This window comes from Mixophyes fleayi, chromosome 6 (genome assembly GCF_038048845.1).
Source record: "Mixophyes fleayi isolate aMixFle1 chromosome 6, aMixFle1.hap1, whole genome shotgun sequence".
Taxonomy (NCBI): Eukaryota; Metazoa; Chordata; class Amphibia; order Anura; family Limnodynastidae; genus Mixophyes; species Mixophyes fleayi.
The window spans coordinates 5,413,540-5,439,483 of record NC_134407.1 but is presented as its reverse complement, the minus strand read 5'-3'; the positions used below and the strand labels follow the sequence as shown (position 1 = coordinate 5,439,483).

General features: G+C 42.6%; 1 protein-coding gene across 4 annotated transcripts in view; it reads left to right on the top strand.

The window, feature by feature from the left end:
* Positions 1-25,944, top strand: part of VTI1A (vesicle transport through interaction with t-SNAREs 1A) — a 243,383-nt gene that overhangs the window by 139,677 nt on the left and 77,762 nt on the right. For 2 of the 4 annotated variants that reach the window (XM_075215696.1, XM_075215697.1), the window contains 2 exons: positions 1,932-2,002; positions 2,949-3,021. In XM_075215696.1, the coding sequence (XP_075071797.1) occupies positions 1,932-2,002; positions 2,949-3,014 (137 nt within the window). In that variant the 3' untranslated portion in view covers positions 3,015-3,021. The remainder of the gene's footprint in view (positions 1-1,931; positions 2,003-2,948; positions 3,022-25,944) is intronic. The other 2 variants (XM_075215694.1, XM_075215695.1) reach the window with 1 other exon arrangement.

Here is a 25,944-nt window from a genome sequence, read left to right as displayed (position 1 = left end):
CTAACACGTAATCTTCATAGAGCAGAAGCAGGCAGGACATGCTGTGACTAGTAGTTCTAGAATTAGAAGTGAAGGTCCAGTTTTTTGCCCATTTTGCAAATGGAGATGAAATAAATATGAATCAAAGTTGCATTTTTTTTTAAAAAAAATTTTTTGTGGTAAACTTAATTTTCAGTTTTTTTTTTCTTTAATTAGTATGGTGTCTCTTGTCTCTCTTCCTTGCTATTCCTCCAAGTGCTTACATAGATGTATACATGTATAATGACACACGCTGTGCTAACTGGGACTGCCTCTAGGGGTCACACTTCTCTCTCCATCTACTCCCAGGTTACAGAGCTCGGTTGTCATTATTTAAGATTAAATGCAAGTTTTCTTTGTGCAGTCCACCTTTTATTGTATGTTCAGAAAAGGTATTCTAAATGGATGGATATTAGGCAAGATTTCAAAATAGATGTTCAAGAAATTTTGCATGTTTTTGCACTTATAACATTTGTTGCAAAATCTAGTTTGTGAAGCTGCACACCTTAGTAATGTGTGTATGTAATTAGTGCTAGGTGTGGAACGTGTTCATTAGATGTAGTACACACACTGTTATACACATTCCTGCCAGAGCAGACTCCTGGCTGCTGCCTATCATCAAATATTTCACATGTCCTCCTGACGCAGTCATTATGAATACGGGGGCAGGGCCATCTTTTCCATTGGGCACGATGGGCAGGTGCCCGGGGCCCCACGGGCAAGGGGGCCCCATAGGCAGGGCTCTTAATTAGAATAAATAATCCTGCAAGTACATCTATCTATCTCTATCTCTATATATCTGTATCTGTATACATCTATATATATATATATATATATATATATATATATATATGTAGGGGCCCTGATGCACTGCTTTTGCCCGGGGGCCCATAATGTTGTTAAGATGGCCCTGTATGGGGGCAGCATGGTACAATAGAGTGTCAGTTCTGTGGGTCAGATTTTATCTCTTGGCATGTGCACTGAAATGTATTGGATAAAAGACTAATCACTGCTAGTTCATATCACTGTGTAGGATACAAAGTGTTTGAGTCGCAGTCAGTTCATCAGGCATCATATGTTCCTGCCTTTGGCCCATTGGCCCTGAGGGGCCAAGATTACCCCAAGCCGTTTTTATGTTTGAGTAATCTGGGCCCCTCAGTAAAACAACAAACATATTTTTATGTGTTTGTCAAGTGGAGGAGGCGAAGGGGGCTCAGGCCAGTATTTTAAGGGACACTCACCCCACAATGTTTACCTGTGTTCAGTCACATTGCTGTGACCGCGAGTCTGTTCATGCAGCCGACAACCATTGTGGTCTCGTCCAGAGTCCAGAATTTCTGCAAATGGCCAGAAACTTCTTATAACGGGAACTACATGAAATAAGGATGTTTTCTTGGGGACATAATTTACCTTTGCACAGCAGCCTTTCTGTCTGTAAATCTGTTGAAGAAAACTGCAAGGAAGCTTATGGAATATAGAATGTACATAAACAGTATCTTGTAATTGTCAGGAACGATCACACAGTGTAAAATATTTTGATTATGGTATTAGAGTCTTTTGTTGCTGAATAAATTGTATCTTTCCATTAGGTGCCCCATTAACTCGGTGCTGTAAGATGATCTTAAATATTACTACTGTTAATTCAGTTGTCTGCAATGTGCCAGGCAGTGCCTCTAGAATGGTGCGATTTAACACCACAGATCTTTCTTTATACCACACAGAGGTGCGATGTTATCGTAGTACCTGGCAGGGAGCACAGCCCAACATGCAGTGATGTTTGGTTGCAATCGCAGTTGAATTCCCCCAAAAGATTCTAAAATCTGATTGTTGCACTCTGCACATAATGCCGTTATTGCCCACATTACAGGCGTTTTAATTCATTCTGTTCTGTATTGTTTTTTTTATTTCCACAGAGCAAATTGGTCACGGTATTCTGGAAAACCTAAGCCAGGACCGGGAGAAGATCCAGAGAGCCCGAGAGCGAGTAGGTGACCATTCCTGATACCCCTGTCATTTCCTAACTGTGTCCCAGTGCAGGAAAGTAATATAATATAATAATAATAATTAATAATATAATATAGGATAATAATTCACCTCCGTTGTGTGCTCATTCTGAGAACGGTTCTTTATGAATTAGTATTAAACCATCTGCACACATACAGATCTTACCAAGCTGGCTGATATATGGAACGCTCTCAAAGATCAAACTCTTTTCTGAATTGATTTACCATGAGGTCCTGTATTCAGAAGATATGCAGGTGTGCCAAGACTGCATCTAGCAATCACACACACCCCCCCTTTACCATGAGGTGCTATGCTCTACACCCCAGCTCCCCCAAATCCACCCACGTTCAGATCTACTGAAACCCTATCTGTCACACCCTTTAATGACTGATTACCTGAAGTAACATTGTCTGAATTAATATCACTTTGCAGTACAGTTCTCACTGTCTTTTATCTGGCAGCCCTTCCATAATACCTGTGACTAGTACAGGCGCCCCAAACTCTTTATTTAGTTCAGTTGCTTCTTTCTGTAGATGAGAGTTCCGGCTGAGATATATGTTCTGCCTTTAAACCTTACATAGGGGAAACCATTTTGTGTACTAATCCATTATTCCTATCAACATTGCTTATCATAAAATCAGGACAATTAGACCACGCCCCTAATTATCCGCAACCATGCTTCAATACAGTCATGCCATCCGCATTCAGCGTGGGGTACACCTCTTTTAACCTCTGAACACTTGCACTGTCCCTGAAAAAAATCAGAATGATTGACAGGTATGTGTCTTCCTCAGTATTGAATTGATCAGCTGCAGTTAGTTTAAATTTGGTTCAGACCAAAAAATGGCTGCTTCCGCTGTGTTTACTGGAACCGGGAATTGTCCTTCATGTTATCCTAAATGAGAACTTGCTGTTTCCTCCCTTAGCTCCGAGAAACAGACACAAATCTGGGGAAAAGTTCCAGAATCCTGACTGGAATGTTGCGAAGGTAAGAGACAGGTAGGGGTGAATTTCCTTCCTACATAAACTGCCAAAATCAGAAATAATATGGAGGGGGGCATGTAATCATCATTTATTTATACAGCGCCATGAAATTCTGTAGCGTTTTACAATTTGGGACAACACAGTAATCAGTTCTGGGTAACACAGACAGACACAGAGGTAAGAGCACCTTGTTCACAAGCTTGCAATCTATGGGACATTTGTACGAAGTTGCCGTTTGTTTTGAAACCCAAAGAGTGCAAATAAAAGCTCTTTGTTACATTGTAAACGGTACTCTATGTAAATATATGTTAATAGAATAAAAACAAAGAGAAAACAAGAAGTGAGAAGAGAAGTTTTAGGCAGAATTTTCAAGCCCAGCAAATGATCTTTTATACTACATAATTCACCTTTAAGTAAAAGAAAGACATGAAGAGGTTAACTACGCTGTTTCCACAACCTCCCACCTCCAGCGCAGGGCCCCCAGGATGGACTGATTAAGAGTAATATGAAAATGACACTATCTAAATGTATAATCCAGGAGGGAGCAGCTCAGCAATTGAAATCGATGCCCCGGTGCGTGTAGACAATCAGACGGGAGGGGGGTCCACGTCCTCCCCCAGCAAGGGTCCTGCCACATGAGCTGTAACAAATACCCTGCAAACGTCTCTCGTTTTGTCAAATCTCATTAAAGGAGCCCCTCGCTTCATGTCGATTGAGCTGTCTGAAAATCATTCATCATTTTTAGCGCAAACAAAAAAAACGGCCGTTATTTAAATAATATCATATTAATGTTAAAGTTCAGTTGTCACTTAGTGGCCGGGATTAATCAGACATAACATTTAGAGAAAATGGTTTCTCCCCGCCGTTCTGGGCGTCTCGTTGAGTGGCTGAAATAAGGATTTATGGCTTTTGCTGTCCCTCTCTTTCTGCTTGATGTACCTCACCTTCTCCCGTACGATGTGGCTCCCGTTCCTGGGGACTTGCAGAGAGGGAAACCTTTTATTCACAGCGGGCTCCAATATAACAAGAGTCATTTCTTTCTAAATTTGATGTTTGTGCAGTCACTATAGCACAGTATTGTGTATCTCAGTACAACTTCTATGAGATTGGTGAAAGTACTATGTCTAGTGATGAGTTTGCACTGATGGCAGTGTGTGCAATAACATGAAGGCTTACAGCGAAGACGTCATCTAGACACACTGGTCGTTTTTATGTGATGAACCAATATTCGGACTCAGTGATGTCACTGGTTTTTCGTAGACTGAATAGGCTGCATTCTCAGTGATGTCACTGGTTCCTAGTGACTGGATAGGCTGCACTCTCAGTGATGTCACTGGTTCCTAGTGACTGGATAGGCTGCATTCTCAGTAATGTCACTGGTTCCTAGTGAATGGATAGGCTACATTCTCAGTGATGTCACTGGTTCCTAGTGACTGGATAGGCTGCATTCTCAGTGATGTCACTGGTTCCTAGTGACTGGATAGGCTGCATTCTCAGTGGTGTCACTGGTTCCTAGTGACTGGATAGGCTGCACTCTCAGTGATGTCACTGGTTCCTAGTGACTGGATAGACTGCATTCTCAGTGATGTCACTGGTTCTTAGTGAATGGATAGGCTGCACTCTCAGTGATGTCACTGGTTCTTAGTGAATGGATAGGCTGCACTCTCAGTGATGTCTCTGGATCCTAGTGACTGGATAGGCTGCATTCTCAGTGATGTCTCTGGATCCTAGTGACTGGATAGGCTGCACTCTCAGTGATGTCACTGGTTCCTAGTGAATGGATAGGCTGCACTCTCAGTGATGTCACTGGTTCCTAGTGACTGGATAGGCTGCACTCTCAGTGATGTCACTGGTTCCTAGTGAATGGGTAGGTTGCACTCTCAGTGATGTTACTGGTTCCTAGTGAATGGATAGGTTGCACTCTCAGTAATGTCACTGGTTCCTAGTGACTGGATAGGCTGCACTCTCAGTGATGTCACTGGTTCCTAGTGACTGGATAGGCTGCATTCTCAGTGATGTCACTGGTTCCTAGTGACTGGATAGGCTGCATTCTCAGTAATGTCACTGGTTCCTAGTGAATGGATAGGTTGCACTCTCAGTAATGTCACTGGTTCCTAGTGAATGGATAGGCTACATTCTCAGTGATGTCACTGGTTCCTAGTGACTGGATAGGCTGCATTCTCAGTGATGTCACTGGTTCCTAGTGACTGGATAGGCTGCATTCTCAGTGGTGTCACTGGTTCCTAGTGACTGGATAGGCTGCATTCTCAGTGGTGTCACTGGTTCCTAGTGACTGGATAGGCTGCATTCTCAGTGATGTCACTGGTTCCTATTGACTGGATAGGCTACATTCTCAGTGATGTCACTGGTTCTTAGTGATTGGATAGGCTGCATTCTCTGATGTCACTGGTTCCTAGTAAACTGACAGGCTGCATTTTCCAGAATATTGATTCAACCCTTCAAGCGGCTGCTTACACTGTGTGTATCTGATGCTACACCTTAAAAAGCAGACTAATATTTAATTAGAGGCCTAAATGTTTGGTTTACCTACTCTAAAGCACAGACTCTGACATAAGTTATGTAAAGTGAACAGTGTTTCTCCTTCTAGCTACTAACTTATGATGTTTTATATGATTTCCTGCTGCCACAACATAGTTACCACAATATATATTTTTATGTCTGTATATTCGGTATTTAATATTTTCGGTTTTAGTCTCCATATTTCTTAATAAGTGACTGGGCGCCTCTGTCCAGCGGGATGCGCAGTATAATAATGTCTTTCTCGCCGTTCAAGCCCATCATGGTCATCACTACAAGATACCTCCCCAGATTGCAGCAGGACTGACCCGATTCTCGGACATCAATAGTGGCGAGCATACAGGCAAGTGGGCGGAGTTTCTTTAGAAAAAAAGTGGACGTTTTCTGTTGGGATGGGGCTTCTTTTGTCCCAATTTAGCAACGCATTAAGGCAGGAGAGTCCCAATTTGAGTGCTCTGTTCCTCCTGCGGACATCTTTGTCCTACGGCCTGGATAGTTGAGAGGTATGTCCTATTCAGCTGTGAGCCGGGTGCCACACGCTGCCAGCAATGAATGAGTGAAGGGAAGGGTGGTAAGTGGCAGCCTAGTGCTTCCAAGACGCCTGCCACACCCCCAGGGGATGGCCACTGTGTCGTAGACACACCCTCATTGCGTTTCCCTCTGTTTTGATTCAACAAGCTTCAAATTTGGGAGGTGCAAGAGTGTGTAAATGTTGCACGATGAGTGGATTATATTTAGTATAGTAATATGCTAAGTATAGTGGACAGTGATGGAACTTAGAGGAGTGAAAGTAATCGGGAAGGGAAAGTGGAGATGTAAATGGTATCTTGTCAGGAGAGAAAGGGAAACTAATGGGTGATTAATTTGGGAGTGAAGTGGGAACAGTATAGGATGATGCAGTAGAATAATTCCAGCTTGTACAACACCAATATCCCCCTTCTGGCTGGGAACACATTTTGGGTGGATGGACCACAGGGGCTGAGGATGGAGAGGGGCAGGAAAGAATTTAATTTAGGAAATACTAATAGTCCTGTCTCCACACTCTCAATGACCTTATGGCTTGATAGAATCATGGTCAAAACGACTTCTTTACGCTACAAATGTTGGTGTAAAGCCCCGTTTCCGTTGCCGCCTCAGGCCTTAGACTAGTTAGGCACCTAGAGGTCACTAAACATTATATGGTGCATTGTAGTCAAGGTCCCCGTCACCAATGGGGTTAACAGCTGTAAGTGAAATCACAAGGAGAAAACCGCGTAGTATTGGATCACATCTAACATTCCAAATATTTCTCTTGTTTTGTTTCTGCTTTTCCTCTGACAATTCCAAAATGTTTCCTATTAACTGGATTTCTCTATAATAAAATGCTAGCAACAGCAGCGATCTATTTAGACATCCCGAAAGAACTGGGCATTTCCTGCTGCTTGTTTGCAATAATTCCAGCTAAAGATCCGGTCATTGTGTTTTCTGTAGTCTGCATCAAAATAATCCAACACGGGGGTCTTGAAGCGGATTTCGGTCACCATGTTGGAGCCTCGTCATGTTCCACTGCTGTGTACAGTAGAGGCTGCCCCCATATAATGTGATTAGGTAGGGGGAAGCCATCAGTCCTTTTTGGGAATTTTTGTGAGGGGGATATATTGACTGTAAGTGATCCCCGGACACCGGCTCCGGCAGACCCAATGCTGGACCCGAGCTGAGAGCGGCTGGATCTAGGTCTGATTGAGCCACATGTATGTGTGACTACATCTGACAGATTCAGCGGTTTTTTGCTCAGGGGCAAATACAGGATTTTCAATGGGGGTTCTCCCCACCCCCCCCCCCCCCCAAAAAATAGTAATTATATATATATAGCTGCTGCGCATGCGTCCGCAGCTCCATTTCGGCAATGCTGAATTGTACAGCAGCCGCGGCGCTGTCAAAGAAACGGACACTTCTTTGACAGCGCCGCGGCTGCTGTACAGTACGGTGCTGCTGTGTAGGGGCAATGTTTAGCGCCTGTCCGTTCGTGGAGGGGAGGGGTTTCTGGAAACCCCCCCCTGAGTGCGCCTCTGGTGCTCGCACCGAACTGCCAGGACCCAAAATAAGTACAGCCTGTGGTCAGAGCGCCATCAACATCTCTTAACGTTTTTAGCTGGGGCCTCCCAAATTTTGGCTAGGTCTCCCTTACGCTCAGGAGAGCAGGACCATTCTCCCGCATCCTGCCCACTTCCTAGTGTATTGAGCAGGAAGACCTGACAGGATTTGTGGCTCTCTCCAGACCCGCACTATTGTTACATTACACTGTAGAAATCAGATGAAACAATGCCGTCCCGATGATCCTACCAACCCGGCCTATGATGCCTTTACTCCGATGTTGGCCTGGTTATCATGCGGTATCGTGTGAGCTTGAGGAATGACCTACTCATAGTCTGAGGATAATCTGTCTATCCAGGGTTAGAACGACAAAGGAAACATATATTTGGTGATAAGAAAAGAAGGTATCTGTAAAGACTTGAACACAGGTCTATTGTTGGACCCCAATTATGTGGCCCTTTTCTGAACAAATCCCTGTCAGTTAGTGACCCGATAATGGAGAGTTTCAGCTTTTCGTCGCTGATCTCGTCTTCCTCTTTTACATGTGACCTTATAACCTTAATTAATTGAGATGCTTTTATAGATTTCTTATTTACATGGTAACGTAATTAGTAAAAAGACAGAGGTCTCTCAAGTTCACCCTTTAATGTGTGCTGTCGGTGTTGACCCTCTCTCCAGTCCTCCGTGACGGTAAACCCAGAAATATCCCCGCAGGTTACACTTCTGTCTTTCTTGTCCCTTCTTCATGTTTATTTTTTCTTCCTAAAATGGATCCTCACATTCATCCGTTTGTTTATTTCTGGTTTACTCTTTTTTTTCTATTTTAAACCTCAAGGAACATTTTCTGAAAAGACTGAGCTGTGTTTTATTTTTTTCTAAAGTGCATTTTGAGTCTTTTAGAAACTGCTGTGTTGTGGAGCGCGGAGAGTGAAAATAAACCATTACCAGCACTTCTCTGCAGACCTCCAGTCTTTATAAATACAAATTACGCTAATATAAGAGCGGAGCACAAAAGCGTCTTTCAGGGGAGGTCATCCTGGGGGCAGCGCACAGCTTGAGACTGGCAGCACCAGGGGTTAAACGGCACAACCGAAGGAGTTAATCCGACCAGAGTTTGCTAACCAGGGGCTGATGTGTGTTTTCGTAATAGATACTTAACCGCGTAACCAAAATCTCAGTGGTTTAAGATTTCAAGAAAACAAGATAATTAACTCAACCCACAATCAGCCGTTAGATATCCCTGGTACAATCAGAGGGGTACAGCTGAGTCTTGCCGGCAAAAATCATAGCAAGATGTAGTGACGTGTGGTCCCGTTGTCTCCCCCAAGTTCTCCTCTCCAAATCCTGCATGGATTTTATTAAGAAAGTGATTCTGCTTCATAATGGATAAAACATCTGGAACGGGTAAATCCATTGTCAGCCCAAATCTCAGTGGGAAACACCACTTTCTGCATAAGAATGTTTGTTTCCTTGGGAATCTGTGAAACTTAGAAAATAAAGGGATTTGTAGACCCTAAGATAAAGACCCACGCTGGCCATAGAGCAGAGATGGACTCATAAGTGCTTTACTGTGATCTCGTGAATGTTAAGGGTAAGGGTTGTCGTTCCGCATCTTTCACCACTCGATGAGGGCATGATTTAGTGGACAGGATGTTTTAGTGGTGGGGTAAGAGAGCTTAGAGGTTTGTCCATCATCCGAGAGCCTTGTGTTGTCCTATGGTTTGCACACTAATTATAGAAGTGTAATTAGTCATTTCACAATACGGCCACGTGGGTGGCTCACTAGTGAGAGTCGGTGATTTTACAGAGGAGAAACTGCTGAGCCAGAAGTGCGGATTTACAAGTGCTGGGAAAGGGAAGATTTTACTGGGCTGATTGTGATTCTTGTGGGCGAGAGAATGGAGCAGATTACACTTAACGATCCAATAATTGATCGTCAAACAAGCAGCAATAACCCAAACGCTTGTTCATGTTTGACACGCGCAATCTGCGTTTCTCGGATCGGTGAGACGCCTGTGGCAAGACTCCAAGAGTTGCGTCATTAGTGAATTGTTGTTCGGGATATTTTTAGGCGTTACCTTTACTGCTTAGAATTTGCCAAGTGTTGTGAGTTATGTCAGAGGAGATTGCGCAAGTATCTTATTAAAGGGAAATATATGCCTCAATTATCACTGAATTGTATTCATTAAGATATAAAAGTTGAGCTAAATAGACTTGGGGCTAGATTTACTATCCTGCTAGTTTGAAAAAGTGGAGATGTTGCCGATAGCAACCAATCAGATTCTAGTTATCATTTATTTAGTGCTTTCTACAAAATGACAGCTAGAATCTGATTGGTTGCTATAGGCAACATCCCCACTTTTTCAAACCCGCAGCTTAGTAAATATACCCCATGATGTTAATCTGCAGCCTACATTTATGTGAAGAGATGTTATTGGTACGTTGTCCACATACAGTAATGTCTATACATATATACGCACAGGATACCGGATTTATAAACAAGATGTGTTTTCTTTTCTTGGAAAGTGTTCCTTTAATTTAGTTGTGTGAAGTAGGGTACACACCAAGCAGGGCTGATGATGGAAGGGACCCATCCTAACAGCGTTATATATATCACCGCTATAGGAAGGGCTGGTAGTAGTTTGGACTTGTTGGCTTTCGTTACACAATGTGTTCTTTTTTCGCTGTGCTCCACTCTCTTGGAAAATTTAAGGGGTATATTTACTAAACTGCGGGTTTGAAAAAGTGGAGATGTTGCCTATAGCAACCAATCAGATTCTAACTATCATTTTGTAGAATGTACTAAATAAATGACAGCTAGAATCCGATTGATTGCTATAGGCAACATTTCCACTTTTTGAAACCCGCAGTTTAGTAAATATACCCCTAGGACTTGCTCAGGCGAACAGTTTTAAATCGGGTTAAATGTTGCAAGATCATTGGGCAGAGGACCGTGCGCAGTTCACACGGCAGCAATGAAGATTTTCTTCCGTTTTTATTTTTTGATGGTCTCCGTATGTAGAGCCCAAGCGTAACCATCAGTAATGCTGCAGCTGCAGCAGGTTAACAGCATCGTCCCTTCCAGAGTACGGTGCATGTAATCATCATAAAATCTCTTACAACATCCGCCGACTAGTTGCTGTTATTTCTTGTTTTCCTGTTACATCATTTATTGTGTATTTGTGCTTTATTAGCTGCGTGTGTCTGATCTATGTCTATTGGCCGGCAGCCTCCACACATGCCTCCCACCATATACAGTTACAGCACATAAAGCAGGTTTGTCGGACTTCGGGATGAAGGTGGAGGGTGGGGGCAGCAGATCCCTGCGCTGGATCCTGAAAAGAGACATCACATTTTGTGCCAGGGGAACAAACGTCCAGTTGCAGATTTTAACCCTCCAGTTACCAGCCTGTCTGTCTTCTCTGTCACTGTTGAACCCACTGTCTCCAGTTCACCTGTTTCCACTCCACCGAGCCGTCACATAATGCTCCCAGTGTGTGTGTTTGTGTGGATGAAACAGCAGCCGTGTGGTCACATAACACGGGCTGAAGGCGCTCAGTGTACTGCAGGGTGGTACGGCGCGGCTTGGCTTCAGCTTGGCAGTGCAGGTGGTGGCTCTGCGCCCTCCACACAAAGATCTGAAGTCACCAGAGCCTGGAGTCTGCCGCTAGAATGACATTCAAAGAAACAAGGCCGGTCTTATCTCCGCAAACAAGAAAGAGTTATGGGTACCAAGTGCCGAAAACAAAGGGGGCTTCAGCTTCCAAACTCCATGGGATTTATTATGTCTCAGTCTCTTCACAGAACTCCCCCTTCTTGTGCAATTACAAATACACTTCTATCCAACTTCTCTAACGCTTTATTATCATGTTTGTACTGGTATATGCAGACACACTCGTGCTGCTTTATACACGAGAGCGCAGGCTCACTATAGGAAAGCAGTGGCTGCCTCCGCTGCGTGTATTATATTCTGATCAGTGGTTCAGTGTCATCATCATGACCATATGTTTATATATCGCCACTGATTCCGCAGCGCTGTAAAGAGAACTCATTCACATCAGTCCCTGCCCCATTGGAGCTTACAGTCTAAATTCCCTAACACACACACACACAGAGACTAGGGTCAATTTTCATAGCAACCAATTAACCTACCAGTATGTTTTTGGAGTGTGGGAGGAAACCAGAGCACCAGGAGGAAACCCACGCAAAGACGTGGAGAACATACAAACTCCACACAGATAAGGCCATGGTCGGGAATCAAACTCATGACCCCAGTGCTGTGAGTCAGAAGTGCTAACCACTAAGCCACCGTGCTGCCTTTGTGTGGTTTAGACGTTACATTAGAACATAACTTATTCCTCAGGTCTGTTCATGACGAGATGCTTTGTCTTGTACTGCAGGTTAAGCACAATGAAAGTTAAATGGAAACAAGGCCTTATTCACAGTGAGAGGTAAACAATGTGTAACTTGCCAAAGTCGTTTTAAAAAGTTAGCATTTCCACCCGTACTCGGAGCAGGAGCTGCGTCCACATTGCTAGAGACATCCCTTAGACCACATCCGACTATGTAATAAACCTCTTATTTTATATGTTATCTGCGTCTTTTTCCCAGTCTGAATCGGAATGCAATTGCGAGAACACACCCTTCCTGTATTAGGCCTATGTTAGAACATCCCTTCCTTCCCCACTCGCGCCTCTTCAGTCGCAAGGGGTCGTAAATGTCAAAAGGTCAGAGGCCTGCATGTCCAGTTATCCACGTTTACGTATGTTCGATTTCTGGGTATGCACAGTGCGAAAATATGCTACGCTACGTAGACGGGCGTACGTCTCACTCTGAATCAGGCCCAATGTGTCCTATGATTATTTAATGTACTATTGATATATACATATCAATTTATATGCTCATGGGAACCCTGACACCAATCTACTCTGTACTGCACAGATAATCTGGCTCTCTGCTGAAAGTATACGTGTTCCATGTCAGTGCTGTGTGATTTCCAGACATGGTGCTGCGATTTGTGAATCGTACCTTGGATTTCTCATTAAATATCAAGATATTCTCCCACTTTCTTTTAGTTTGGATCAGTCTTTTCTGCTCCTTTATCTCCTATAGGCACAGTGACAGGCTGTCTGTAAGACGTGTGGCGCAGTCTTGCTGCAGGCACTTCTATCTAGACTCGTCCCCGTGGTCAGACAAACTCTCTAGACTTCCAATCTTCCTTCTGGCGGATGTTATTTATATGTATAGTGTACATCTGTCATCCATACCTGTGTCTGTCGGACTCCGTGGGGTTGTGGAGCGTTGTTTTGTGTCGTCTATTGTGGAGAGACAACCTGAATTGTTACAACTACCTGCTGAGGTTTCAGAGTAATAGGAGCGGTTTGCAACACTTCCGCTGCACAGTGCAAAACCAGCTTTGTATCTCGATTTCCGGGGAATGGGTGATGTTTGGAACTTTTCCCGGGCTGAGGGGCGAAGGTGGGCAAGTAAAGACGTTCTTGCAGCTTTTTCGCCTCCCGCACACCTTGGCGCGTTTCTAAGTTGTTGACGTTTTGCTGTACCCACTCAGTGTACGTTGTAGATATCCATCACTGTATCTATAGGATTGCAGGTCTTTTCCATAACCATTAAAAGATGGCTAAACACAAAATATATATTCATTACATAACAGAGCTGTTAATAATACTCACAAATGTAAATGTTTCCATACCTTGTGAGAATTTGCAGGTATCGTGCACTTGAGTGCAAGCTTACTGCTACACGTACATGGATGACTCTACAGCCAGCAGTGGACATTGCCGCCTGCTGAGGTGACCCCGGGGGTCTTATTAAATCATAATGTATTAATTGCACGGCCAATACTTCAGATTCCGACCTCTGCTGCACCCAGGGTCTATCAGGCTGTGCTGTTGTCACAGTCATCAATAAATCACTAATTTCACGTCTGCAACGGCTGCCTTCAGTTCTTGGTGAAATCAGTACCAAGAGGGACCGTTCAACCAACCATGAGTATAATCTGCCCCAATAACCAAGACTGGATCTCGGATATCAGCTCTGATAACCCTTTTAGTCTCCGCGATAAGTGAATGCCGGAAAGATTTCCAGAAATAAGTGTTTAGAGTATCTCCGGAGTGACGTAAACCAAGTCCTTTCTAAAACCTCCAGGACTGAATTATTGTCCTTGATATAAATTGGGGACATCTATCAACTATAAAAAGAAAAAAAGGCAAATTTCTGAATAAAGTTATATCTAGTAACAGGGGCAATTTACTGCAGGATCCCCCCAGCCAGCAAACTCATTATAAGCTAAAGGTATTATAACAGGACGCTCCTAACTGATCAGTGAGTTATTATAAGGACTATTGTTTATGATTATTGGAAGTGTGAGGATTTATAATGTGTCCGGTAATCCTGTTGTCACTCGTTCTCCACGTGTCGCAGTCTGTACACTGCTGAGGATTTCGGGTGGGTTCTTGTAATCACCGGGGGATGTTTTGTCCTGTGAAGAGGGAAGTTCCTAAACTTATACAGATATTGTGAAAGGTTTAATGTTTACTTCATAAATATACTTCTCTAATATGGTGAGATTGTTGTTTTATGGAGAAGTAACGCGAGCGAGATACTAGGAAACAGTGACACCGATGCTGGTATTACTCTGGGGGCGAACAGACGGGTTGGCATATTGCTGGGAATGTCACCCTACAAGTCTCTGTCAGACATCTCCCAGCTGTGTATGGGACCACAGGCCTCACAAACCTCCGTCTAAACATATGTTCCAATAACTTTCATGTATTGTACGTCACAGGTCAGCACGCACATGCGCTATTGTCTGGTAATGTAAAAACTGGGATCATTGATACCTACGACAGACTGTTTTTTTAATGTACCCCTTGAGATAAATGTATCAACCTTCTAAAAAGGAAAAGTGGAGATGTTGCCCGTAGCGACCAATCACATTCTAGCTGTCGTGTTCCAGAATGTACCAGATTAATGATAGCTGGAATCTGATTGGTTACTATGGGCAACGTCTCTTCCTTTTTAGAAGGTTTGATACATCGACCCCCATGTTTTTTTAGCAAATGCCTCACAGACCTTGAACACAGCTTTCTTTTAATCCATCCATGATCCCTATTTTTTTTCTTTTACCAGCGCTGACATTGGGGTAACAGTCATCTGAACGCACCTTATGCTGATATAACACCCATTGAGTATGTACTATCCAGAGCGTGTTTAAGAGAAGGAATCTAAAACATTTGTCACAAATTACAGTTTAATGTGGGAGAAGTGACATAATTTGAGCGCTAGATTATTTTTATTGGTGTATTGAAAATTCTTCTGGCATATTTGCATTAATAAGTTATTCATCTAAACCACATCTCCATTACTTGGGACTGTTCATCCAAGTGCCCCAAAGTCCATTATACTCCCAAGAAAGTGTCTGTTCTGTCCCTGAGTTCATCTGACGCCTTTCCCTGCCCCAGATTGTCCTCACAAGGCTGTTCAGTGCATGGATTCAATTGTAAGCTCTGTGGTTTAGTCACATACAGGGTTGTGTTTGCTGGTAATTGCCCTTATTTTCTGACTGACAATCCAGTAATTCCAGTCTCACGATTTTACTTAACCTTTGCTCAGAGAGAAAAGTGCAGAGTTATTTGCTAATCAGAAGCAGACATTGAGCGCTCGCTCAGAATAAGAGGCTATCAGTGGCTGCATTGTACTGTGCCTGTGTGTAATGTAATGTATTCTGACTTATTCATACAGGGGGTGATTATATTAATGACCCTACAAGAAACCCAACCCCATAAACAGTTACTGGTCATTTCACCTTCATCATCATCTATTTAGTTATATAGCACCACTAATTCTGCAGCGTTGCACAGAGAACCCATTCACATCAGTCCCTGCCCCATTGGAGCTTACAATCTAAATCCCCTAACATACACATACACAGACCGAGCGAGACTAAGGGCAATTTAATAGCAGCCAATTAACCTACTAGTATGTTTTTGGAGTGTGGGAGGAAACCGGAGCACCCATAGGAAACCCACGCAAACACGGGGAGAACATACAAACTCCACACAGATAAGGTCATGGTCGGGAATCGAACTCATGACCCCAGTGCTGTGAGGCAGAAGTGCTAACCACTAAGTCAACTTTTGTTCAGCGTAATCTTTGTTTTGTTGCTGTTTCAGATTGGAGTAACCCTCCTGCATAGATACGTACACAACACTTTTGTTTAATAATAACTTTAGCCAGAGCCGCTGATGTACCCTGAAATGTAAAATAATCCGATCCCCGTCACTCTTCTAATGTCTGTATAATCAGATCTGTGACCAATCTGGACACATCGCATCTGATCATCCAAGCTCTGGACCCAGACTCCGTTACTTTCTAGTCCCTCCAGTTCTTGTTGATTGGTAGTAGAAACCTCTATACCTGGGATGGATACTTGTATATGGCTTATTATTTTATTATTTAAATTAGTCCTTTTTAGTCTTGTACACAGTGTTTCTGGAAATACTTATATAGTGTTTTATACACTGACAGGTTGTAGTGTCTAACTCCCGGATTGTCTCATACTCAGAGCGATTGGGGGTTTCTGAGTATAGTGTAAGGAGACTTAGCTAAATGCTGGCTCTATGGGGGGGTTAATTAGCCGCAAAGTGTCTGCAGAAAATCCTTGTGACGGTGCGTGGCGGAGATTTCTGTAAAATGAGTGGAGATTTTTACCGTAATTGTCGGCAATGTGCGTGGATGGGTTGTTTTGCATGCTCAGATCGGTTTATATGCTATTGGATATGAGTGAAATCTCTGTGCTGCATGATTGGTTTATCCATCAGAATAAATCGGTCCCAGATACTCACCTTGCACTATCTTTTGGTACAATCGCCTTTCAAATATCTGCCAGAATGCTTCAGTTTTTAGTTCACCTCTTTCCTGCTCCTAAAGATGATTCACCTGGAATCTGGCTGTTGTACAGAGAGCTGCAGAGATCGGTCCTCCCAGTTCCACAGATTTCCCATAGGATTATTGTACATATAAGTGATAAACAATGCAGCCACTAAGTGGTATAATTGACACCCCGGGTCTGTCCGTTTGATGAATGACCCGAGTGACAGGCTGATCCCCGCTCTATGCTCTGTGTTCATTTAGTGCACTTAGGGTTCAGACTGAGCCTTTTATTGGCAGTTCCTGGTAAACTGTTTATTTAAGACTTGTCCTCAAAATGTTAAAAGTCCACTTTACCCCGGCTCGTTCCCAGGAGTCGGTTTACCTGTCTCTCCGCCTAGCTGGGGTTTAGCCATAACAGCTGGTAGAGGTGTTTGTGCTTCTCGGCCAGTGAAAATAAAGAGTGTCTGGGTGTCAGCCACACACAGAGACTCTCGCACCCATATGTGTCTATGTAATACTGATAACCTTCTACCACCCCCACCAACAGCAATACAGAGGGATTTCCAGCCTTGCTTATATTGGGTTAGTCCTTGTTTGTGGTTCGTCATGTCTCCATGAGCTGAATGCACTTAGGTCAAAAATGTTTGTTATTCTCAGTATGGGGGGATCAGCGATGGTTTCCCAGAAGGTGACGGATGTCCATCTCAGCTTTATTCCTGCAGCAGCTATTTAGTCTTCACTTACAGGAGTCACCTATACTTCCAATAATGACATTATTGTCATTTTCTATTTATAGGGTGCAATAGTCATAAGCATAATATCCAGACTAATGCTCACTTTGGGTTTCCAGTAATTAACATGTTCTGTAATAATCACTCCACAGACATAGCTAAAAATATTTCACTGGGCTAACGATGGACGATTATATTACTAGAACATTCTACATCTACAGATTTGCCAACCTCTGGCTCTCTTGCTCTTGTGGAACTACAAGTTCCAGCATGTACTGCCACATTCGGAGACTTGTGTCTACCTCTGCTCTACATGTTCTTAGCGGGTCATGTATTAAGCATTGTCCTGATGATAAGGCAGTTATTGCCTCTTTCATCTATATAGTAAGGTTGGAATATCCTTAAAACATGGCCTGCTGCCTGGAGCCCTGGAGCCAGCTTATAATGTATAAATCTGTTAAGCTTCTGTTATAGAGAAGACTAGTTTTGTGTTAGGTTCTAGTCTTTGTTTCTATAACCCAAGGATGCAAGTCTTCTATAAAAATGCACATTGCACATGAATTATATGGGGGTGTCCACAATCAGACAGTGAAACACACCCCTGTATAATATAATAATACAGAGGAGGGGGGGTGTTATTCTGTGTATATGGTTAGATGCAAAGAATTGCTACTGGTAACACTAATGATGATAGATGCTCTTCATACATTGAGATATGTCTATCAATTTATAAGGAGTGTTTATTGTATTAAATCTTTATCTCCTGCAAATCTGTTATGTATTTATTTGCCCATAAAATAATTGAAAGCAGCACATAGTATTTCAGGAGATGAGAGTGCAACTCTTGTGGGAGGTAGTGAGTGACATTCATGTGATTGTCAGTGAGGACAGGGCTGCATGTGACAGGGGCAGTGACATGATGCGAGGAGGGGAATGGAGGCACCAGGAAGCCACAGACTGAAAGTTATAAAGTGGAAGGAGCAGGGTCCCCAAGAGCACAGAGTATATCAGGAGACAGGTGATGTGTTAGTGAGGACAGGGCTGCATGTGACAGGAGCAGTGACATGATGTGAGGAGGGGAATGGAGGCAGCAGGAAGCCACAGACTGAGAGTTATATAGTGGAAGGAGCAGGGTCCTCAGCAGCACAAATTAGTGATTTCAGGCACCTGTCCCACTGATGCAGGATGATTGTGTTATGTTAAACACACATCTGTATGAAACAAAGTTCACACATCCAATTTTGTTTTCTTTGGACTGGTGCTTTATTGTTAATAAAACACCAACATTAGTTTGCAATACAAATTGGAGGATATGTTGCTTTGGCTGTATTACAGTTGTACTGCTTACAGCACCGGCTATCAGGCATTTTCTGAAACCAGCTGTTGGCATAAGATGACTTTATGAGAACGACCTTTAATTCCCCATTCATTTAACACGTACAACTGCTGCAGTCTGATAAAATCCTGTATAACATACTTGTTAAGAAAATACAAATTCTTTCATAATGAGTATACAAGCCTATCCCGCAGCCACATAATACACAGCGCTGTGTTATCCTGCCACAGGCAAATAAACAGATTTCAGGGGGGGTAGATGTTCTTTATGTAAGATGGACCATTGTTTGCTGGGTGGCGAGTAGCGTCGAGATTTCTCTGCTAAACATTATTATTATTTAAATGAAGGTATTACCGGGCAGAATGACACATCTCTGATATCACCTTGCTGGCAAATGGAGAACTTCTACCTGTATTTATTCGCAGTGATATCCGCAGGTCACGTTATTGCTGGCACAAAACATCTAAACGGCAAAATTAAAATGTTCAGCCCTGACACAAGCTTAATACTATAAGCGAATGATTAGGAGAACGGACACTTAGGGGTAAATTTACTAAGCGGCTGTGCAGACGTACCGCTGATTCTCTGAGCGTTCCCGTCATTTCTTAAAATGCTATTTTTTATTAAGACTAAGCCCATCGGGTTCTTAGGTTAGTAAATTTACCCCTCACTGTGCTAGTAGATGGGGTGTATGCTTGGATCTGTGATTGCTCAGATTTATAACAGGGTTGAACACGTGGACCATGTCTTGGATTAATGAGTACTATTTTATTTTAAGCAATGTCCCCAAAGTTTAGGAGAGTAAAGTCTATAATTATGTATTACTTGTAGCTGAGGAGAGAATACTATTTATATATACTGTAGACTTCTATAAAAATATATTTCTTGAGATATATGGAACATCTGAACTTATGTTTTTATGTATGTTGTGTTTACTGTGTTGGAGTTTATGCTTTTGATTTACCATTCAGCACGAACCGAGGCCCCCATTAATGAATATAAATGGGGGGGTGGACTTATTCCCAGCAATCTTGTGTCTGCCGCCTGCATATGGGGTTGTGAACCTGATCCAAAAACTTTCTGGCTGCGCCTTTAGTCAGTTTGTCATCACAAACCCAAAATGCAGGTTGGGCTGCTGACCAATCATTTTATCGGAGACTCTGGTAATCGTTTCAGGATGACCCGCACGCTCGCTTTCACCCGTCAGTAAGACGTGACGCCCCATTGTCATTACTGCAAGCGCAGGTCCTCGGACTTGGAGAACAGTTGATGTATTCTGCAGTCCCCGAGGAGCGTGACACACAGATGTTTCCAGACCCCCTGACAGCCATTATTGACACTAATCATTGTAAGAGAACAGTTCTCCTCCAGCAGATGTCTCCCAGGCCGGCCACAGCTTGCTCAGAACAAGGGCTCCTAATATTAGAAGATGTCCGGATTAATTCCCTCCATATGAGAAGGATTCTGCAATATTACTGCAGATGACGAGTCGTATTATTTACTTCTCAGTCTCTGATGGATAAATCATTTTCTGGACTGTGTAGAAACACCTGTTTTACTCCTCGGAGAGCCCTCATAAACCTCCTTCAGTCTTGGCAGATTCCTTCACAAACATGCCTGACCTTCCTGCCTGTTTCCTCTCTTACAGATATCCGTAATGGTCTGAGCAGTGTGAGAAGGACTCGGGCCTTGTAGACCAATCTAAGTGCCGCTAACAGCAATACTTTCTTTTATCGCTTTGCGCGGCAAATCAAGCGTCAGAGATTGTTTTATTTGCCTTTATGACCCAGTTCTGGAAATGATTGTCAGTTCTGCTGACTTTCATGTGCACCGTGTTCCTTAGGGGTCTATTTAACAAGTGGTAAAGAGCCAAAATGCCACCAGAAGATTCTTTTGCCACTTTTCTTTAGTTGACAAAGGGTTAATGCTGGATACATCAGAGATTTCTCCGGCATTAACCTGATTACTGGCACTTACCGTTGTCCCCAAAAACCTCTAGGCATCAGCATTAGGCAATTTATTAAGCTGCGAAAAAGCAAAGTAATGTCATCATAGGATGTCATTAGTGGTCTGTTTCAGTGGGATTCAGCTGAAGCATCTCCGGCTTTCCTGGATCCCTTCCAGTTCATAGTCCTTTCTCCAATCGCTGGAGGCGGGGAGTCTTCACTGCGCCTCCAGACCACCCGCGGCATGGTATGTAGCAGCGCAGTGATATATAATGACCGCTGCTGAGTAATATATAGACCCTTTATTGTCCTGGATGGTTCACTTTATCTTTCAAGTAATTTATACAAAGAAATCCTACTATTGCCCACACTAACAATGCGATGGTAAGCGCCACATCCTCTTCTACATAAATAGTCTTGCAATACCATATAGCGCTAGTTGGTTTATATGTTAAAAATTATATCCAAGTGTAGTTAGTTCATCAGTCGTCATCCCTTGTACATCCACCAATAGTCACTGCGCTCTCTTCCTCCTCCAAAATATTGGGCAAGTGGGCCTGCCAAGCGTTTCATTTTATAAATAACCCAACCACAGTGGAATGTTAATTGCTTAATTACCACAGAAACCAACAGTTTGTGGAAGCGCCTGCTTTCAATGTACTTTATATCCCTCGGTTACTCAGGTATTTTATCTGTATATTGATGGCTGATGTGTATGAAATATAGTTTTTTGCAACTGATAATTTGCACCGTCTGAGTTTATGCAGTGTCCCATGTTGTGAATATACTGTGTATTTTGTATTGTGTAACTGATTGTTCATATAACTACCGCACATTGATGACTCCCGACTGCTCCATGCAATCATTTGGGAACTCTCCCTTGTAACGGGAGGTGGACTGTTAATAGTGAAGCTGAATAAGCCCCCTTAATTCTTAAATGCTCACCAAATAACAGTGTTACTGTATTGTACATTGGGGCATATTCAATTGTCTGTGTTACTTGCAAAAGTAATACGACGTTAAAACTATTACCGTTATTACGGTAATAGTGCTCCTAATTACCGTTATTACGGTAACTTTAACGCCGTGTTACTTTTGCAAGTAACACGGACAATTGAATATGCTATGACAACGACCTGTCGCTTCTCAGTCTTGGTAATTCTTTTTTCTGCGTTTCGGGTAACATACATACGTCCACCGCCTTAACAGGAAGCCTATTTATTGGCCAGTTAGCACCAGCAAATTGGGTATATTATAAACATCCCGATGTTGACGAAGTGAAGTTTTATCCAAATTACTCCAGTATGAAACTAATTTTGTAATATATGTAAATGTTTCCAGGACCTTGTACGCTACATTACACAGCGTTGCAAGTACATTTATTTTGTAGCTGTTTGTAAGTTATTGCTATTTTAGGCACCAAGCGATCTCCTGCAGCGCTGTTCAGTAGAATTAAAGACAGGAAGTTTGAGATGCATAGAAAGAAAAGATTCCTCCTAAAACAACAAACTGTTTTATCTAATATATATTTAGTTCCCCCAAGTTCCTGGTGAATTAACACATACTGGTGGCTGCCGCTTATAAATATTATTCACAAAGTAACTGGCGTGTCAGGTTGGAAGGCTGCGAGCGATATGTTTTATAGCACGTGAAATTATGGCTAATTGAAAAAACTAATGTCACATGACCTCATTGTTCTCTTTTTGTTTTTGTTTTTTTCCTCCTCCTCTCGTTTACTTAGAAATATGTTGTGGTTTTTACAGGGCAGACACAGCTCAGCTTTGTATCCCACACAGTCACCAGCGTAATGGTTGTTTGCTCGTTGTGGTCAGTTAATTGAAAAAAGCTGGCACCGAGGTATTACAGGTCCCCGGGGATTATTCCCGGATCAAATGCAGCATTGTTGCCTCAGACACCCAGCGCTCAGCGACTGACTTCATTAGAAAACTGTAATTTGGTGGCAGGTTAGAGGAGGCGAACAAGAGGCCGTTTGTTGGAAGTCTCCGTTATCTATAAACATCTGAGCGACCAGAACTGCACCAGATTCACAGCGACGCTCAGCTGGAATTGTTTTCACTTTTCGTGTGTGGATGTAGAAATGCAATTAAAATAGCAAAGCGAACTGACAAGACATTACCAGGAGAGACAGTGTGTGCTCTCCGTACGTGTGTTATGGTTTGTATCTGTGCTCTGCCGTCTATAACGCTCCACAATGGTACGGTCACCCCCAATTATAGCATTAATTACAGGGGGGTCCAGGACTCAGTGTCAGTATGGGGGGGAGAGGGGATCTCTGGAGGTTCCATTCTGAGCTGTAGATTAGCCAATTAACTCCAAACGGTCGTTTGGAGAATATGGCAGCGTCCACCAGGAAACCGTTCTGGGGTGTATCTGTACACATGGGAGGGTCTTGGATCCATTGTATATATTGTGCAAATGTGCTGGGGGCCCCGATCACATTTTGCACCAGGAGCCTTTAGCTACCCCAGGTAGAAATTACATATATCTTTCCTGGAGTTCAACAGTCAGGTGACTTCTGAGGAGAATTGGGGGCCTGCTATTTATTTTACATACGTTATGCTGCCATATTTCTATAAAAGTCTGTCCCACATCCTAGCTGCTGACGGATCAATAAATAACCTGTCCCAGTAGCAGCGATATATAACATAGCAGATTATTCTTATACTGTTCCCAGTTTACATATAATGCTTTTTAAGTGTGAAGTATTTCTGTTTTTTTTCCTGGCTCCCATATACAGCAGATAACTGGCCACTTACAGAGACGTCATCATGGTGGGGACAGAGGAGATTATAATATAGATATAAGACATTCATCACATACACATGTGAGTAAATGCGCTGTTACTGCCGTAATGAGCCAGAGTCCTCGCAGGACACACACGCGATGCCGTCCTGTCACTACAACACCCAGCATAACACGGTTACTGACTTTAACTGTAGTATTTTATTGGTCACTTTTAAATATACCTCTGTTTAATAAATGTGAATTTATCACCACTGGAGAATGAGAATAGATTATACGAACTGAACCCAACATGATGGAAAAGAGGGATTGTATTGTACTGAAAAACAGGGACATGTCCTGGGATTTACATTTCCGTGGACCTGTTTTTTACTTTTAATTAAATATCTAATTCAATTCCTATTAACCCCTTGTTCTGTCTGTTACATGAGCCCGCAGACTGCGCAGGTTTGGAAGGCTTTGCAGTCATTCTCACGTTGCAGGGTTGAGGTATAATAAGATAAATGTGATCCGGACCTCGTTCTGTTTCTTCATTGAGTAAAATAGAAAGCGCACAGAAAGGCCTCTGAGTGATGCCAGGCAGCGCTTCCTTGTTTCCTGTAAATAGCTGTGGGTGCATGTGATCGTGGGGTTAAATCGAGCTGGAATCTGTTTAGTCATGTGTGAGAAAACAAAGCAGGAACAATTGTGGTTTGTAGAGTCTCCCACTTACTCAGCAACTCTGGACCTGAGGCCGATATGACTGTGAGAATATTGTCACAGGTTTCCTCCACAATCTGCTGCTCCTGCTTATCAAAATCACCATTTGGTGGGGCGGCCTTGGAATTAGACTCTGGTTTAGTCTTGGTTGTAGTGTATCTGGACCACTCACCTTGGGGCACTTCGTGTCATTCTCCTGCAGTCCTCTAATCAAATATTATTTATTTTCCCTTTGTATCAGTGTATGAAATATTGTGTTGTAGAGGTGTAATTACAAATGTCTGCCCCCCCCCTCTGCACACACAATACCTGCTCCATCGCAAAACAATCCTCAGAAGTATATTTACTAAACTGCGGGTTTCAAAAAGTGGAGATGTTGCCTATAGCAACCAATCAGATTCTAGCTGTCATTTTGTAGAATGTACTAAATAAATGATAACTAGAACCTGATTGGTTGCTATAGGCAACATCTCCACTTTTTCAAACCCGTCGTTTAGTAAATCTAGCCCTCAGTCTTGCCATAAATTTATTCAGCCAACCGGTCTCACCCATGTGCCTGTACTTTACCCGTCGGGGTGCAGCTATTGAATAGCCGGCGATGGCTGTAGTCACTACCTTGGGTGCAGGTTACTTAATTTATAAGATTAGTGTCGCTAACATGATGTTTTGTAAGAAACAGGACCGGAGTTGAAATTACACAAGTCTGCACAGTGTAAATTGTCCACAAAGAAAACGGACCCATAAGCGCCGTTGCACATTAACAGATACGTGGCACTTTTACCTCCTTACGAATGGAGAGGAGAAGGGAAGGGGCGATCTGATGTAGACCTAATCCAGAAAGAGGACGTGGTCACGGAAATACAGCTCGCGCAGACCGCAGAAACAGTATATATACACCCGTTAGGGAACGTATCTTGTGCATCTGTCAGAGGTCAAGTACAAAAACAATATAAATAAATATCTTACAATACTAAGCTGATCATAAATAACAATTAATTGAAGTTTAACACTATAAATGTTACAATATTAAGCAGACCATAAATAAAATGCCAGGAAAGACCAAGGCTATTGTATCCATTATGCCAAATTGACCTTATTAACCTCCAAGGGAGGAAAATTAATTTTAATTGAAATTTAGAGACTAAAGGAACGGCCTAAAGAATAGCGTGGGATACTCCTATAAGATTAAAGATAAGGTCAAAACCAGGGAAGGCAAATAAAGGGTTTTGGGGAGAAGAAAGTATTTGGGAAAAGGAAATGACACAGATGGGAGGGTGAATAATCTGCAGAGGAACTACGACCTCAATTAACTTTAATTTATATCCGGTACAGGGGTACCAAGGGGTCTAAACGTCATGAAATGTGGGAGTGGAATTAGACTAATGTACGTAATATATTCCATAGTGGTTATAAACCATATTCTACACATTAATTAACTCCTAGAGGACAGGTTTTATTTCATTTTTTGGTGATTTTAAATCTCGTAGCAGTAGATTTATATATATATATATATATATATATATATGTATATATATATATATATATAGCAGACTTGTCATATTATTGACGAATGAAAGATTTAAAAATGAAGGGATGTTTATCAGGTTGAATTTTGGGGATTGGTTTAATAAGATATTTAGCATATTGAATAAGGAAGCGCAGCCTCACAGAGGCCTGCGGACATATGGCGGTACCTGGGACCCCCGAGCGTCACTCATCTGATAGTGAGATAGTCAGTGCGCACGGACTAAATGAAACTACGGAAAAGAGAACTAATGATGTGAGATGAGCATTTCCCCATCCAGTGAAAGGGGAAATTCACACACAGAAAGTTGTTTAATACTGTAATATTTAAAATAGTTTTACTTTCCCTGTCACAGCCCCTTTTAGCGTGTGAAATTTCCATCTTCTGATTGTTTTCGCAGCGTCACGGAAACAAAGCGGCCGGGTGGCGACTTCT